Source organism: Oryctolagus cuniculus, chromosome 12 (assembly GCF_051225735.1).
Source record: "Oryctolagus cuniculus isolate XC-2025 breed Fujian yellow rabbit chromosome 12, ASM5122573v1, whole genome shotgun sequence".
Classification (NCBI taxonomy): domain Eukaryota; kingdom Metazoa; phylum Chordata; class Mammalia; order Lagomorpha; family Leporidae; genus Oryctolagus; species Oryctolagus cuniculus.
Genome location: NC_142878.1, coordinates 23,828,110 through 23,842,770, shown reverse-complemented (window position 1 = coordinate 23,842,770; position 14,661 = coordinate 23,828,110). Strand labels below are relative to the sequence as shown.

The window sequence follows — 14,661 nt, the reverse complement described above, 5'->3', positions numbered from 1 at the left end:
CACAAGGTGCACAATGTCTCCTCTTTACATTCTAAGCTTGTCTCCTTTTCTCCAGGAGCCATCTGCTCCCATTCAAAGGGTGATAAACCCTTTGTTAAGTTCCTCAGAGCCAAATGCTGACATTTAGGGATACAGCCCTTCCTCTTCTGCTCTTACATTTCAGAGAAAAGCGTAAACACGTTCTCTTCAGAGGGACAGAATAAATATTCCAGCTCCCAGTGAAGCTCAGAGATTTGTAATTTTCAAGCTTTTCTTCTAAACTTGATGTACGTATAGGTATAAGCATTTGACTCTCAGCCTGTCACACTGGAGAACTGGGGGTGAGGAATACCCACTACCATGTTACTCAGGCTGCTGTGAGGTCTGACTCTAAGAAAACTCTCTCTCTCTCTCTCTCTCTCTCTCTCACACACACACACACACACACACAGTTGTTCTCATTGCATTTTTCTGTATCCTGAAAGTAGGAAATTATCTAAAACCTTGGTCTTATCTGTTGACAAAGCAGCAAAGTTCAAGTCTAATTGTGGATCACTGGTCTCAGTCAAAACACTATATAAAGAACAAATTCAAACACTTTTTAGGAGAAAAGAATAACAGCATGGTGTATACATTTTTAAAAAGCAAGCTCAATAAACTAACACAAATATTCTCTATTCCAAGCCTTCAGTTCAGGAACAGTGTTTTCAGAGCAATCTAAACATGATCTACAAACACTTGTCGATTTTAAGAGCTGTACACAGGTATTTAAAGCAGTTTTACTCAAAACTGCCAAAACTTGGAAGCAGCAATATATTCTTCAATAGGTTAAATGGACAAATAAGCTGTGGTACATCCATACAAGTGAGTTTTACTCAGCAATTTAATAAAATGAGCTATCAAGCCATAAAAACACAGAGGAACCTTAAATATGTATTACTAAGTGAAAGAAGCCTTGAAAAGCCTACACACTGTATGATTCCAAATATAAACATTCTGGGAAAAGGCACAGCGACAGAGAAAGTGAAAAGATGAGTGGTTGCTAGGGGCTGGGGAATTGGGGGAAAGGTAGAAGAGGTGGAGCACGGAGGATTTCTAGGCATGTGAAAATACTCTGCAGGACACTGTAATTATACATGTATTCAAACCCAGAGAACACAGGAATGAACCCTTATGTACTGGGTGATGAAAGCATGTCAATGCAGAGTCATCAATTGTAACCAATGCACCACCCTAGTGTTGGGGCACTAACAGTGGGAAAGTTTATGTATATGTAAGGGCTTGGGATAAACGGGAAGTTTCTGTAACTTCCTATTAATTTTGTTGTGAACTTCATATTTCTCTTTAAAACTGTCTTGAGTAACACTGCTAGAAGAGTCGGACATATAGAAAGACATCATGTTCTGGGATGAGAAGATTCATTTTTAAGATGTCAACTGTCCTTAAGATAATTCATAAATTTCATGCTAGGATTTAAGCAGAGAGGAAAAGAAACTGGGCAAGCTCCTTTGAAATGTCATATGCAAATAGAAAAACAAACAAGCAATTCTGAAGAGAAATAGGAAAGGGTATAGAAATTGAGATATTACTTTATAAAACCATGAGACTGAAAGTCCACAAACAGATCCAAATGCATATGAGCCCTAAGTGTACACAGTGGCACCTCAAACAGTGACCACCTGCACTAACCTCAGGCACCATCTGGATGATAAATACACTGCTAAGTCCCTTCCTCATACCATTCACTGATTAAATTATAAGGAGACGAAATTTTACATGTCAAATAAAAACAGTATGACAGTAAGAATACCCACACATATAGAGATCTTTGCCAAAGGAGGAAAGGCAATTCAGTGAAAAACAGGATACTTTTTCAACAAAGGGTGTGAAAACTGATCATCCACATACACAATAAACCAGCACAATGACTTTAAACCTTATAAAAAAATTAAGTCAAAACGGATCACAGACCTAAATACAGACTACCAAATTTTAAAAATCCTAGAAGAGGGGCCAGCGTTGTGGCATGGTAGGTTAAGGCTCTGCCTGCAGTGCCAGCATCCCATAAGGGCACCAGTTATAGTCCTGGCTGCTCTTCTTCCAATCCAGCTCTCTGTTATGGCCTGGGAAAGCAGCGAAGATGGCCCAAGTGCTTGGGACCCTGCACCCACTTGGGAGATCCAGAAGCATCTCCTGGCTCCTGGCTTTGGATCAGCTCAGCTCTAACCACTGCAGCCATCTGGGGAGTGAACCAGCAGATTGAAGAACTTTCTCTTTGTCTCTCCTTCTGTCTGTTAACTCTCTCTCTTCAATATATAAATAAAATATTTAAAAATCCTATAAGCTAGGAGAAAATCTTGGTAGCCTTATATTGGGAATGAGCTGATTTTTAAGTGAATTTTCTTATTCTTTTTTTAAAGATTTATTTATTTATTTGAAAGGCAGAGCTATAGAGAGAGATAGAGAGACATCGTCTATCTGCTGGTTCACTCTCCAAATGGCCTCAATGGCCAGGGCCAGGCCAGATCAAAGCCAGGAGCCAAGAGCTTCTTCTGGGTCTCCCATGTGGTTGCAGGGGCCCAAGGACTTGGGCCATCTTCTGCTGTTTTCCCAGGTGCATCAGCACAGAGCTGGATCAGAAGTAGAGCACCCAGCACTGGAACTGGTGCCCATATGGGATACCAACATTATAGATGGTGGCTTAACTCGCTGCACCACAGCTTTAGTCCCAGAACGAATTTTAAGATACAACATCAAAAGTGCAATCTACAGGGGCTGGCACGGTGGCGTAGCAGGTTAAGCCCCCACCTGTGGTGCTGGCATCCCACATGGATGCCAGTTCCTGAACCAGCTGCTCCTCTGCCAATTCCAGCTCTCTGCTATGGCCTGGGAAAGCAGCGGAAGATGGCCTGAGTCCTTGGGCCCCTGCACCCATGTGGGAGACCTGGAAAAAGCTCCTGGCTCCTGGCTTCGGATCAGCCCAGCTCCGGCCCATTGTGGCCATTTGGGGAGTGAGCCAGCAGATCGAAGACCTTTCTCTCTGTCTCTCCCTCTCTCTGTCTGTAACTCTACCTCTCCAATAAATGTCTTTAAAGAAATATTTTTTAAAATGTTTACAATCTATAGGAAAAGAAACTGTTCTTAGACTTCATTATCCTTATAAACTTATGCTATGTAAAATAAATTAACAGAATGAAAAAAAAAAAGCCACAAACTATTACGAGAATGAAAAACAAAAAAGATTCTGAGACAATATTGGCAAGCCTATAGCTGATAAAAGACTTAAAATATACAAACTTTTTTTTTTTATTTGACAAGTAGAGTTATAGACAGTGAGAGAAAGACAGAGAGTAAGGTCTTCCTTCTGTTGGTTCACTCCCCTAATGGCCGCTACGGCCGGCGCTGCACCGATCCAAAGCCAGGAGCTGGGTGCTTCCTCCTTGTCTCCCATGCGGGTGCAGGGACCCAAGCATTTGGACCATCCTCCACTGCCCTCCAAGGCCACAGCAGAGAGCTGGACTGGAAGAGGAGCAACAGGGACCAGAACCCGGGGTGCTGGTGCCACAGGCAGAGGATTAGCCAAGTGAGCCATAGCACTGGCCAAAATGTACAAACTTAAAACTCAGCAAGAAAACAACCCAATTTTAAAAATAGGCAAAAAGTTCTGAACAGACAACCCATCAAAGAAGATATACAGACAGCAAATAAGCAAATGAAATAATGCTTTCCTTCTTTATATATATATATATATATATATATATATAATTTTTTTTTAAACACTTGTGCCATCCTGCACTGCTTTCCTAGGCACATTAGCAGAGAGCTGGATCAGAAGAGGAGCAGCCAGGACTCAAGCCAACACCCATATGGGATGCTGGCACCACAGTGCCGGCCCCTGAAATGATGTTTTATACTATGAGATACCACTACAAACCTATTAGAACAGCTAAAATTTTGTCACAAATTCATACTGCCAAATGCTGGCAAGGACACGGCACAACATGAACTCACATTCATTGCTGATGGCCAAGCATGATGGTACAGCCACACTGAAAGACAGCTTGGGGCCGGCGCCGCGGCTCAATAGGCTAATCCTCAGCCTGTGGCGCCAGCACCCCGGGTTCTAGTCCCAGTCAGGGCAGCGGATTCTGTCCCAGTTGCCCTTCTTCCAGTCCAGCTCTCTGCTGTGGCCCGGAAGGCAGTGGAGGATGGCCCAAGTGCTTGGGCCCTGCACCTACATGGGAGACCAGGAGAAGCACCTGGCTCCTGGCTTCGGATCAGCGCGGTGCGCCGGCCATTGGATGGTGAACCAACAGAAAAGGAAGACCTTTCTCTCTCTCTCTCACTGTCCACTCTGCCTGTCCAAAAAAAAAAAAAAAAAAAAAAAAAAGACAGCTTGGCTGTCTCTTACAAAGCTAAAAACAGTCTTACCTAACGATCCTATTATCTCACCCCAGGCACCTACACAAATTAGTTAAAAACTTAAACCCACACAAAAAGCCTGCACATGAATGTTTACAGCACCTTGCTCACAATTGCCAAAACTTGGAAACAACCAGGATGTCCTTCATGGTGAACAGAAAATCAACCAGCTGTACATTCATACAACAAAATATTATTTAATGATTAAAAATAAACTATCACTCCACAAAAAAACATAGAAGAATCTTAAATATATTAGCTGAAAGAAATCAATCTGAAAGAGCTACAAACCCTATGATTTCGAATGTATGACCCGCCGGGAAAGGCAACACTATTTAGACAGTGAAGATCAATAGTTTGGGAGGAAGGAAAGTGATGAACAGGTGAAGTAGGGGGGATTTTTAGGGCAGTGAAAATACTCTGTATGATACTGTAATGGTGAAAATATGTCGTTACATAAAACAGAAAGAATGAACTCTAGTGCAAACTATACACTTTAGTAAGAACTGCACCACAATAATGTAAAATGTTAAAAACAAGGAAAACTATATACAGAGGAGAAAGGAGATACTTGGTAATTGCATTATGCTCAATTTTCCATAAATGTTACAATTTGCTGTAAATCTGCAACTTCTCTAAAAAACAAAGTTTATCAATTGAAAACCAAAAAAAATTCAATGAATTCTTTTATAAAACGACATAAGGAAGAGCACAGCACAATTTAAAATTCAAAAGTCTAAAGAGAAAAAGATAAATTTGACTACATAACTCTTAAAAGAACAACAATGTAATTCAAAAGATAAATAATCAACTTGGGGAAAAAATTCTACAGTTTTTCCTTTGTGTAAGGAGAGCAACCAAAAATTAATGAGAATTAAAACACAATAGAAAAGTGAGCAAAGAAATGAAGCAACAGTTCAATTCCCTGTCTACAAGCACTGTGCAACTCCAACAGAGGACACATAGAGAAAGAAATTGCTTGTCAGCAAGGTGCATCTCAAAAGGATGCCTTAGCACACGAAATTAGGCTGATAGAGTGAAAGACATTTTTATTCCTCATGGCAGTCCTCAAGGTTCTGCTGTGATAGGGAATACCATTTGGCATAGTTTTTAACAATCTAAATCTCATTACTGGAAAATTTCGTGAATTACTGTGTTCCACAAGTCATTTTCTTACATTTTAAACAAAAATGAGGACACTGCCTCTTCTGAATTCTATTTCTGGGGCCAGTGCTATGGCATAGTAGGCTAAGCCGCTGCTCGTGGTGTCAGCATCCCATATGGACGCCAGTTCTAGTCCCTGCTGCTCCACTTCCAATCCTGCTCCCTGCTAATGTGCCTGGGACAGCAGCAGAGGACGGCCCAAGTACTTGGGCCCCTGCACCCACGTGGGAGACCTGGAAGAAGATCCTGGCTCCTAGCTTCAGATCTGTTCAGTCCCAGCTATTGTGGCCATTTGGGGAGTGAACCAGTAGCTGCAAGACTTTTCTGTCTCTCCCCTTCTCTGTCTGTAACTCTGCCTCTCAAGTAAATAAATAATAAAAGTGATTCTACTTCCTTGATACTTCCCATTTTTCTCAGTTCTTCTTCCCTTAAGTGTTGGTGTTGTCCTAGAACACTCTCCAGATAACATTTATATGTTGACAACACCTAGATGTGTATTTCACAGGGTTCTAATGCCTAACTATATCTGAAAATGGACATGACATTCACCTTTCTAAAGTAGACGCATGTTCTATAAACTTGCTCTCCTTTGCCTACTTCAGAAGGAGACCACAGTGGTCTTCGGGTAGTGTGGGTGGGAAAGGAAATAAATCAAGGATTAACTCAAGCTCGTAGTTTTGTTGACTGTTGACAAATTAACTACTACAAAATCCAAGTAATTTTACCTCCTAAGAATTAAAAATCAAGTCCCCTCTGCTGTCTCTACCTCCGTAGAATACAACAGCCACACAATGGTTTCTATGAGAAGAGTAATACCCATGTATTGGAACTTACAAGTCTGTCTCACATCCATCAGAAAGCTCTCTCAGAGACTCATCTGATCACTTGCCTGCCTACACTGTTTGCTAATCAAGTGTTGAAATGGTCAACTAGAACTGAATAGCAAATTAAACTTAACAATCAAGACTTTATTTATGGGGCCGGCACTGTGGCATAGCAGGTAAGGCTGCCGCCTACAGCATCCCATATGGGCTCAAGTCCCGACTCTCCACTTCAGATCCCGCTCTCTGCTGTGGCCTAGGAAAGCAGTAGAAGATGGCCCATGTCCTTGGACCCCTGCACTCTTATGTGGGAGACCCAGAAGAAGCTCCTGGCTCCTGGCTTTGGATTGACACAGCTCTGGCTGTTGCAGCCATTTGGGGAGTGAATCAGTGGATGGAAGACTCTCTCTCTCTCTGTCTCTGTCTCTGTCTCTCTGCCTCTCCTCTCTGTAAATCTGCCTTTCAAATAAATAAATAAATCTTTAAATAAAAAGACTTTATTTACAGGGTCAGCACTGTGGGGTACTAGGTTATGCCTCTGCTTCCGGCATTCGCACTGCTAACTGGTGCTGGTTCAAGTCCCAGCTGCTCCACCTCCAATCCAGCTCCCTCAAATGGCCTAGGAAACAGTGGAAGATGGTCAAGTTCTTGGGTCCCTGTACCCACATGGGAGACCTGGATGAAACTCCTGGCTCCTGGTTTCGGATCGGCCCAGCTCCACTAATGAGGGCACTTGGGGAGTGAACCTTTCTCTTTCTCTCTCTCTCTGTAACTCTGCCTCTCAAATAAATAAAAATCTTTAAAAAGAAAAAAAATACTTTTGTTAGCTACTGTGACAGTGCAGGCAAGACATAAAAGAGGCACTGGCTCCACAAGGTTCTATTTTTCATCTAACAGGATGGCCAACTGGCAAGGGTCAGATGGAAGATGGATACAGCACAGACAGAAAGAGTCACCTCATTCCAAGGAACTCCCCAAAAGGTTCCCTTCCTCTTTATGGGTCACTTGGCAGAAGAAAAGATGCAAAAGCTAGGAGTGGAAAGGAACTGACTAAAAGCTGAGAAAAACACTTGTGCCAGCGACCTTCGTTAAGGAAGGCTTAGTGAACTACCAAGGTTCATCCCCATCTCTGATAAAGAGGCATCTGGGCTGGGAGCACAGGTGTGCAGGGGAGCATGGTTGGTCTAAAGGATCATAATGGGGGAGGCCCAAGTCTTTGGCCCCAGTTTTCATACGGCACTGGCTGTTCACCAAGTCTGGTGTGATGAGAGCACTTTTGCCCTAGGAGGATACCAGGCAAAGTTTGGAGTTGCCTCTGGCCAGGCCTGAAAGCTCACACAGGATTCTGGCCTGGTCTCCTCCTGCTCTGGTGATTGGCAAAGCCTCAGTATTAGGAGGTGGCGGGGTCTTGGGTAGTTAGGTCATGAAGGCAGAGGCCTCACGGATGACATTATAAAAGTTATTTCAGGGAGTTCCTTCAACCTCCCCCACCATGCGAGAACAGAGGAAAGATGGCCATCTACAAACCAGAGGCCCTCCCCAGACACCAAACCTGTCGGCATCTTGATCTATACTTCCTGGCCTCCAGAACCATGGAAACAGAGTTTCTGTTGTTTATAGTACCAGTCTAAACCAAGCAGACCAAGATACCTGGAAACATCTTCACTTTACTGGTAGAATCAAAAATCCTATGACCATGCGACCATGTGATCACTTCCTGCTTTCACAGTGTGTTTATTTGTTGCTTTATCCTTTGCCATTAAAGAAATTTTAGGGGCCAGCATTGTGGTGTAGAGGGTAAAGCTGCCATCTGCTATGCCACCATCACACAGGGCACCAGTTCGTGTCCTGGCTGCTCCATTTCCAATATAACTTCCTGAAAATGTTCCTGGGAGAGCAGAAGATGCCCCAGGTGATTGGGCCCTTGCCACCCACTTGGGAGACCTGGATGAAGCTCCCGGCTTCAGCCTGGCCTAACTCTGGCTGTTGCAGCCACCTGGGGAGTGAACTAAAAGATGGAAAATGGATCTCTCTTCCTCTCTAACTCTGACTTTTAAAATAAATAAATAAATCAGAGAGAGAGAGAGATTTTAGATCTTCAATGCAGAGAGGCAGAAAAGGAAATTGTGTGAAACTGATGGCTGTCATTATAACGTCAAACTCCTAACATACTTTAATGGATATGGTTATTTAATGAAAACAGTAGGTAAGTAACAATAAATAAGTGAACAAGTGCCCCCTGTACTTACAAGAGAACATGGGCAACGATGGCATTCTCATCAAACAAGGTGTCCGTAGGGAATTCTCTGAGCAGTATATTTCCCCTAGGAAAGAAGTTTAAAACACAATATAGTTATATTGCCTTAGAATTCAATGTGTCAGGGCTACGTTGTGGGGCCGTGGGCTAAGTCGCTGCCTGTAATGCCAGCATCCAAAGTGAGCATGGTTCAAGTCCTGGCTGCTCTACTTCCAATCGAGCATGGTTCAAGTCCTGGCTGCTCTACTTCCAATCTAGCTCCCTGCTTATGTTGCTGGGAAAGCAGCAGACGATGACCAAAGTGCCTGAGTTCTGCTACTCATGTGGGAGACCCAGATGGAGTTCCATGATCCTGGCTTTGGCATGGCCCAGTCCTGGCCATTACAGTCATCAGGGAGGGAACTAGCACATGGAGGATCTCCCACTCTCTCCTCTGTAATTCTGCCTTCACATAAATAAATCAATCTTGAAAAAAAAATTTGATTTGTCTACATTCGTTTCTTAGTTCTTTGATGTTAAAGCCTCTGTCTTATCTATATGCTTATGTACCTTACCAGAGTGCTAGGTAAATAATATACTTTCAAATTTTTATTGTATACTCAGCAATTATGCTGACTTTGAAAAGCTAGGCCACAGATCTGGTCAAAAACTCTAGTCCAAGAAAGGCTTTCTATTGACCTTGCCATTGCACAGATTCCCCAAAATGGACAAGGAAGGAGACCAGTAGGAAAGAAAAGAAAAAGAGGTCTCTCCCACTTCCTAAGCCAAATTCCCAACTGAGTCAAGGATCTGAGAAATCTCAGGAAGAGTAGTAGACCCAAAGGCAGAGGAATCCATAACCTAGACATTGAAACATGCCGCAAAAATAGAGGACATTGGCCGGTGCCACAGCTCAATAGGCTAATCCTCTGCCTGTGGCGCTGGCATACTGGGTTCTAGTCCTGGTTGCTCCTCTTCCAGTCTAGCTCTCTGCTGTGGCCTGGGAGTGCAGTGGAGGATGGCCCAAGTCCCTGGGCCCTGTACCCGCATGGGAGACCAGGAGAAGCACCTGGCTCCTGGCTTCAGATCAGCGCCACGTGCCGGCTGCCGGCCACAGCGGCCATTGTGGGGTGAACCAACGGAAAAGGAAGACCTTTCTCTCTGTCTCTCTCTCTCACTGTCCACTCTGCCTGTCAAAAAAAAAAAAAAAAAAAAAAGAAGAAGAAGAAATAGAGGACATTTTATACCTAAATGTGGACCCAACATATCTACTCAGAACCCTAAATTTGTTAAGTGCCTACTTACCACACATGTGTGGTAGAAAATGACATAAAAGTGTCACATAACATCTAAAACAACGCCATGACATAGGTATTACTCTTCTCATTTTGTAAGCAAGGAGGCTAAAATGTAGAGACATTAGGGACTAGATCTATTGTACTTTTTACTAAACTTCATATGACTTTACTACATACAACCCTAGTCTGACTTAGTGACATTTTATATCCTTGAATATTATAAAGGCAGAACTTCATATTTGTCTAAAACTTTTTTTTAAATTTACCTGAATAAATATGCTTTCATCAAATCTTTGTCTTTTCCACAGTATCTTGAAGTTTCTTCTTTGATACAATTAACCTTTAAAAGATTATATATAAGGTTTAGAGTACATATCACAAGGCCAACTTCCCTGGTTAGAAAAACACACACAAGAATTAAACACTACAGCTGTTTACAGGTTAAATTCTTTATTTTCCTGTTTTTTTATTTCTACACTACAATGGCCCACTTGTTCAAGTGAATGATGAACCTACAGAAGAAGCGGTTTCCACCCTTAAGCGTTTACATTGACTTCAGTCTTATGGAACATGGAGGAGGTAACCAGGCCAAAAAAAAGGAGAGAGAGAGACAGTTAAGGAAAGACCAAAAAGGATGCAAAAAAGGCAAGAGGTGCATCTTAGCAGCTAGACCACAGGTTTCCTACCCAAAATGTTTCCTTTTTTTTTTTTTGACAGGCAGAGTGGACAGTGAGAGAGACAGAGAGAAAGGTCTTCCTTTGCCGTTGGTTCACCCTCCAATGGCCGCCGCGGCCAGCACACTGCAGCCGGCGCACCACGCTGATCCGAAGCCAGGAGCCAGGTGCTTCTCCTGGTCTCCCATGGGGTGCAGGGCCCAAGCACTTGGGCCATCCTCCACTGCACTCCCGGGACACAGCAGAGGGCTGGCCTGGAAGAGGGGCAACCGGGACAGAATCCAGCGCCCCAACCGGGACTAGAACCCGGTGTGCTGGTGCTGCAAGGTGGAGGATTAGCCTAGTGAGCCGCGGCACCGGCTCCCTTATGTTTACTAAAGGAACTTTGCTTTAAGAAAAACAAACAAACAAACAAACAGTGCCCTATTATAAGGCTGTCCAATAATCCCAACAATCTGAGATGGTAAACAGTGTGAGAAGTCACCACACTGGAATTCCTAGAAGGCTCTTAAAAGGGAGAGGTTGACTGATCCTCTTGCTTTTCACATTTCTTGACACAAAAAGCAGGCAAGACAGTGAGAGCACCAGTAGAACTCGTGTCCATGAGGCATCTTTACAGAAGGCACTGCTTGCTAAGGAAGACGCAACAGAAGGAACGAACTGTGTCCCCAGTGACATAAGGGCAACTGAACCAGCCCTGGGTAGCCTGGAGTCTGAATTCTACATGAAAATATATACATATTAAAATATATATATTAGGCCAGCACCGCAGCTCAATAGGCTAATCTTCCACCTGCGGCGCAAGCACACCGGGTTCTAGTCCTGGTCGGGGCGCCAGATTCTGTCCCAGTTGCTCCTCTTCCAGGCCAGCTCTCTGCTGTGGCCCGGGAGTGCAGTGGAAGATGGCCCAAGTCCTTGGGCCCTGCACCCGCATGGGAGACCAGGAGAAGCTGGCTTCGGATCAGCGCAGTGCGCTGGCCACAGCGCGCCGCCAGAGCACCCATTGCAGGGTGAACCAACGGAAAAGGAAGACCTTTCTCTCTGTCTCTCTCTCTCACTGTCCACACTGCCCGTCAAAAAAAAAATATATATATATGTATATATATATATATATTTTAAAGGCAATCCTGGCAGTAACATGAAGACACAATACAGAAGAACACTAAGAGCCAGGTACAGGAGCACAGGTCAACGATGATGGGCAGAGTGGGCGTTGTGGTGCGGCAGGTTAAGTCGCAACTTGGGACACGCTCACTTCCTTATCAGAGTGCCTGGGATCCAGTCCTGCCTCAGCCTCTGCTTCCAATCAAGCTTCCTACTCATGTGCCTGGGAAACAGCCAATGACAGTTCAAGTACTGAGTCCCTGCCACCCACATGGGAGACACAGATGTAGTTCCTGGCTCCTGCTTTCAGCTTGACAGCCCTGATTGTTACAAGTATTTGGGCAGTGAACCAGCAGATAGATCTCTCTCTGTTTCACCCCTTTCAGATAAATAAAAATGAATAAATAAACACTTATTTATTTGTGGCGCAGCAAGTTAATGTCCTGTCCTGAAGCGCAGGCATCCCATATGGGCACCAGTTCAAGACCCGGCTGCTCTGCTTCTGATCCAGCTTTCTGCTATAGCCTGGGAAAGCAGTAGAAGATGGCCCAAGTCCTTGAGCCCCTGCACCCACAAGGGAGACCCAGAGGAAGCTCCTGGCTCCTGGTTTCGGATTGGCGCAGCTCCAGCTGTTGCGGTCAGCTGGGGAGTGAACCAGCAGATGGAAGACCTCTCTCTCTTTCTCTCTCTCTCTCTCTGCCTCTCCTTCTTTGTGTAATTTTTCATGGAAAAAAAAAAAAAGAAAGAAATCTTAAAAAAAAAAAAAGATAACTGGGACTAGAAGAAGAGCCAAAAAGAACAGAAGAGATTCAAGAGACTTTTCACAAATGTTAGAAGACTTAGAATGTATATGCCCCCTTAGGGGCCAGTGCCGTGGCACAGTAGGTTAATCCTCTGCCTGTGGTGCCGGCATCCCATACGGGTGCGGTTTCTAGTCCCGGCTGCTCCTCTTCCAATCCAGCTCTCTTCTGTGGCCTGGGAAAGCAACAGAAGATGGCCCAAGTGCTTGGGCCCCTGCACCCGCATGGGAGACCAGGAAGAAGCACCTGGCTCCTGGCTTCAGATCGGCACAGTTTTGGCCATTGCAGCCATTTGGGGAGTGAACCAACGGAAGTAAGACCTTTCTCTCTGTCTCTTCCTCTCACTGTCTGTAACTCTACGTCTCAAATAAATAAATGAAATCTTAAAAAAAAAAAAAAAAAGAAAGAAAGAATATATATGCCTCCTGAGTGGGGGAGCAAAGAGTGAGAGAATGAAGAGGGTCCCACATGAGGCAAATGGGTGGCCACCAACACAAATGACCAAAACAAAAGCTAGAAAAATTTATAAAAGTTATTTTGCTGAGGATTTGGTAAAGATTTTGTTGGTTTTAAGATGGGGATTTGTTGTGCTCGCTTCGGCAGCACATATACTAAAAGATGGGGATTTGTTTCCATTTTGCAAATTAATTTTAATAGATTTTGAGGAAGCAGAAAGACAATTGGGGAAGTGGCCTTTATTCAAAAAGCTACAAAAGGAGAACTAACACTAAGAAAGGATATCAGAAATAGAGAATTAAAAGTCAGAGTACAGCCATACCAAAAATCGTCTCATTCCACATTTTGTTTTAAATTGGAGCATGTGGATAGTTGACATCATGAGAAAAGATCTGTCTGTTCATCCATCAACAGACATTTGAACATCCACTATGTGACAGTCACTGCTCGAGTCACTTGAGTAGAGTTAAGTTCCAAATAAAAAACTTAACCTTTAACCTTACATTCTAAAAGTGGAGACAACTGAAAAACCAACTAATGTGCAACTTAAGTGCTATAAATAAAAAACAGTGAAGGGACGGCAGGTTAGCATGTGTTCTAGATAGGTCATCAGGGAAGGCTCCTCTGAGGTGCTATTTACGCAAAGAACTGAGAAGATGAGATGACACACAAATGTGGGAGAGAAGAGTTCGTGCAGGGAAAATCGCCCATGACAGCCCTGTGGCAACAGCAGGGTCAAGTCACAGAAAGATGATGAGGGACAAAGTGAGCAAGATGGAGAGACAAAGAATGAGATCAAAGCTGAAGATAGTGTCCATCTTACTCAGGAGTTTTAATTTTACCATAACCATAAAAAGACCTTCTGAGCAGGACTGTGCTGTGCTCTGACACAGGTGACTACACATGAAGAAGAATTTGTAGTGGAACAAGAATACAAGAAGAAAGGCAATTTTTATGTTCTTGTGGTTTCCCAAGTGAGAAGTGACGTCGAGGAGGGTACAGGGGCCAGCATGGTTGCATAACAGGTTAAGCCTGTTATGGGTTAACCATATGGGTGCCAGTTTGAGTCCCTGTTGCTCCACTTCTGATCCAACTCCCTGTTAATAGCCTGGGAAAGCAGCAGAAGATGACCCAAATGCTTGGGCCCGTCACCCACGTGAAGATATGGATGAGGCTGCTGGCTTTGGGCCTGGCTCAGTCCTGGTCATTGGGGGCATCTGAGGAGTGAACCAACAGGTAGAAAATCTCTCTCTCTCTCTCTCTCCCTCCCTCCCTCCCTCCCTCCATCTCTAACTCTTTCAAATAAATAAATCTTAAAAAAAAAAACAGGCCAGCGCCATGGCTCACTAGGCTAATCCTCCGCCTTGTGGTGCCGGCACACCGGGTTCTAGTCCGGGTCGGGGCACCGGATTCTGTCCCGGTTGCCCCTCTTCCAGGCCAGCTCTCTGCTGTGGCCCGGGAGTGCAGTGGAGGATGGCCCAAGTGCTTGGGCCCTGCACCCCATGGGAGACCAGGAGAAGCACCTGGCTCCTGCCTTCGTATCAGCACGGCGCGGCAGCCACTGGAGGGTGAACCAATGACAAAGGAAGACCTTTCTCTCTGTCTCGCTCACTCTCCACTCTGCCTGTCAAAAAATAAAAAAAAATTTTTTAAAAATCTACTTGTATATAATCATATAGCTACTTGCATAGTATATCTTTGCCCTAT

At 44.1% G+C, this 14,661-nt stretch overlaps 1 protein-coding gene across 8 annotated transcripts in view; it reads right to left on the bottom strand.

Moving 5' to 3' along the window:
- TXNDC16 (thioredoxin domain containing 16) overlaps positions 1-14,661 on the bottom strand; it is a 100,604-nt gene that overhangs the window by 71,529 nt on the left and 14,414 nt on the right. For 6 of the 8 annotated variants that reach the window (XM_008269654.5, XM_070053661.2, XM_089309704.1 and 3 more), the window contains 2 exons: positions 10,187-10,260; positions 8,636-8,710 (listed from right to left, as the gene is read on the bottom strand). In XM_008269654.5, the coding sequence (XP_008267876.4) occupies positions 8,636-8,710; positions 10,187-10,260 (149 nt within the window). The remainder of the gene's footprint in view (positions 1-8,635; positions 8,711-10,186; positions 10,261-14,661) is intronic. The other 2 variants (XM_089309702.1, XM_089309701.1) reach the window with 1 other exon arrangement.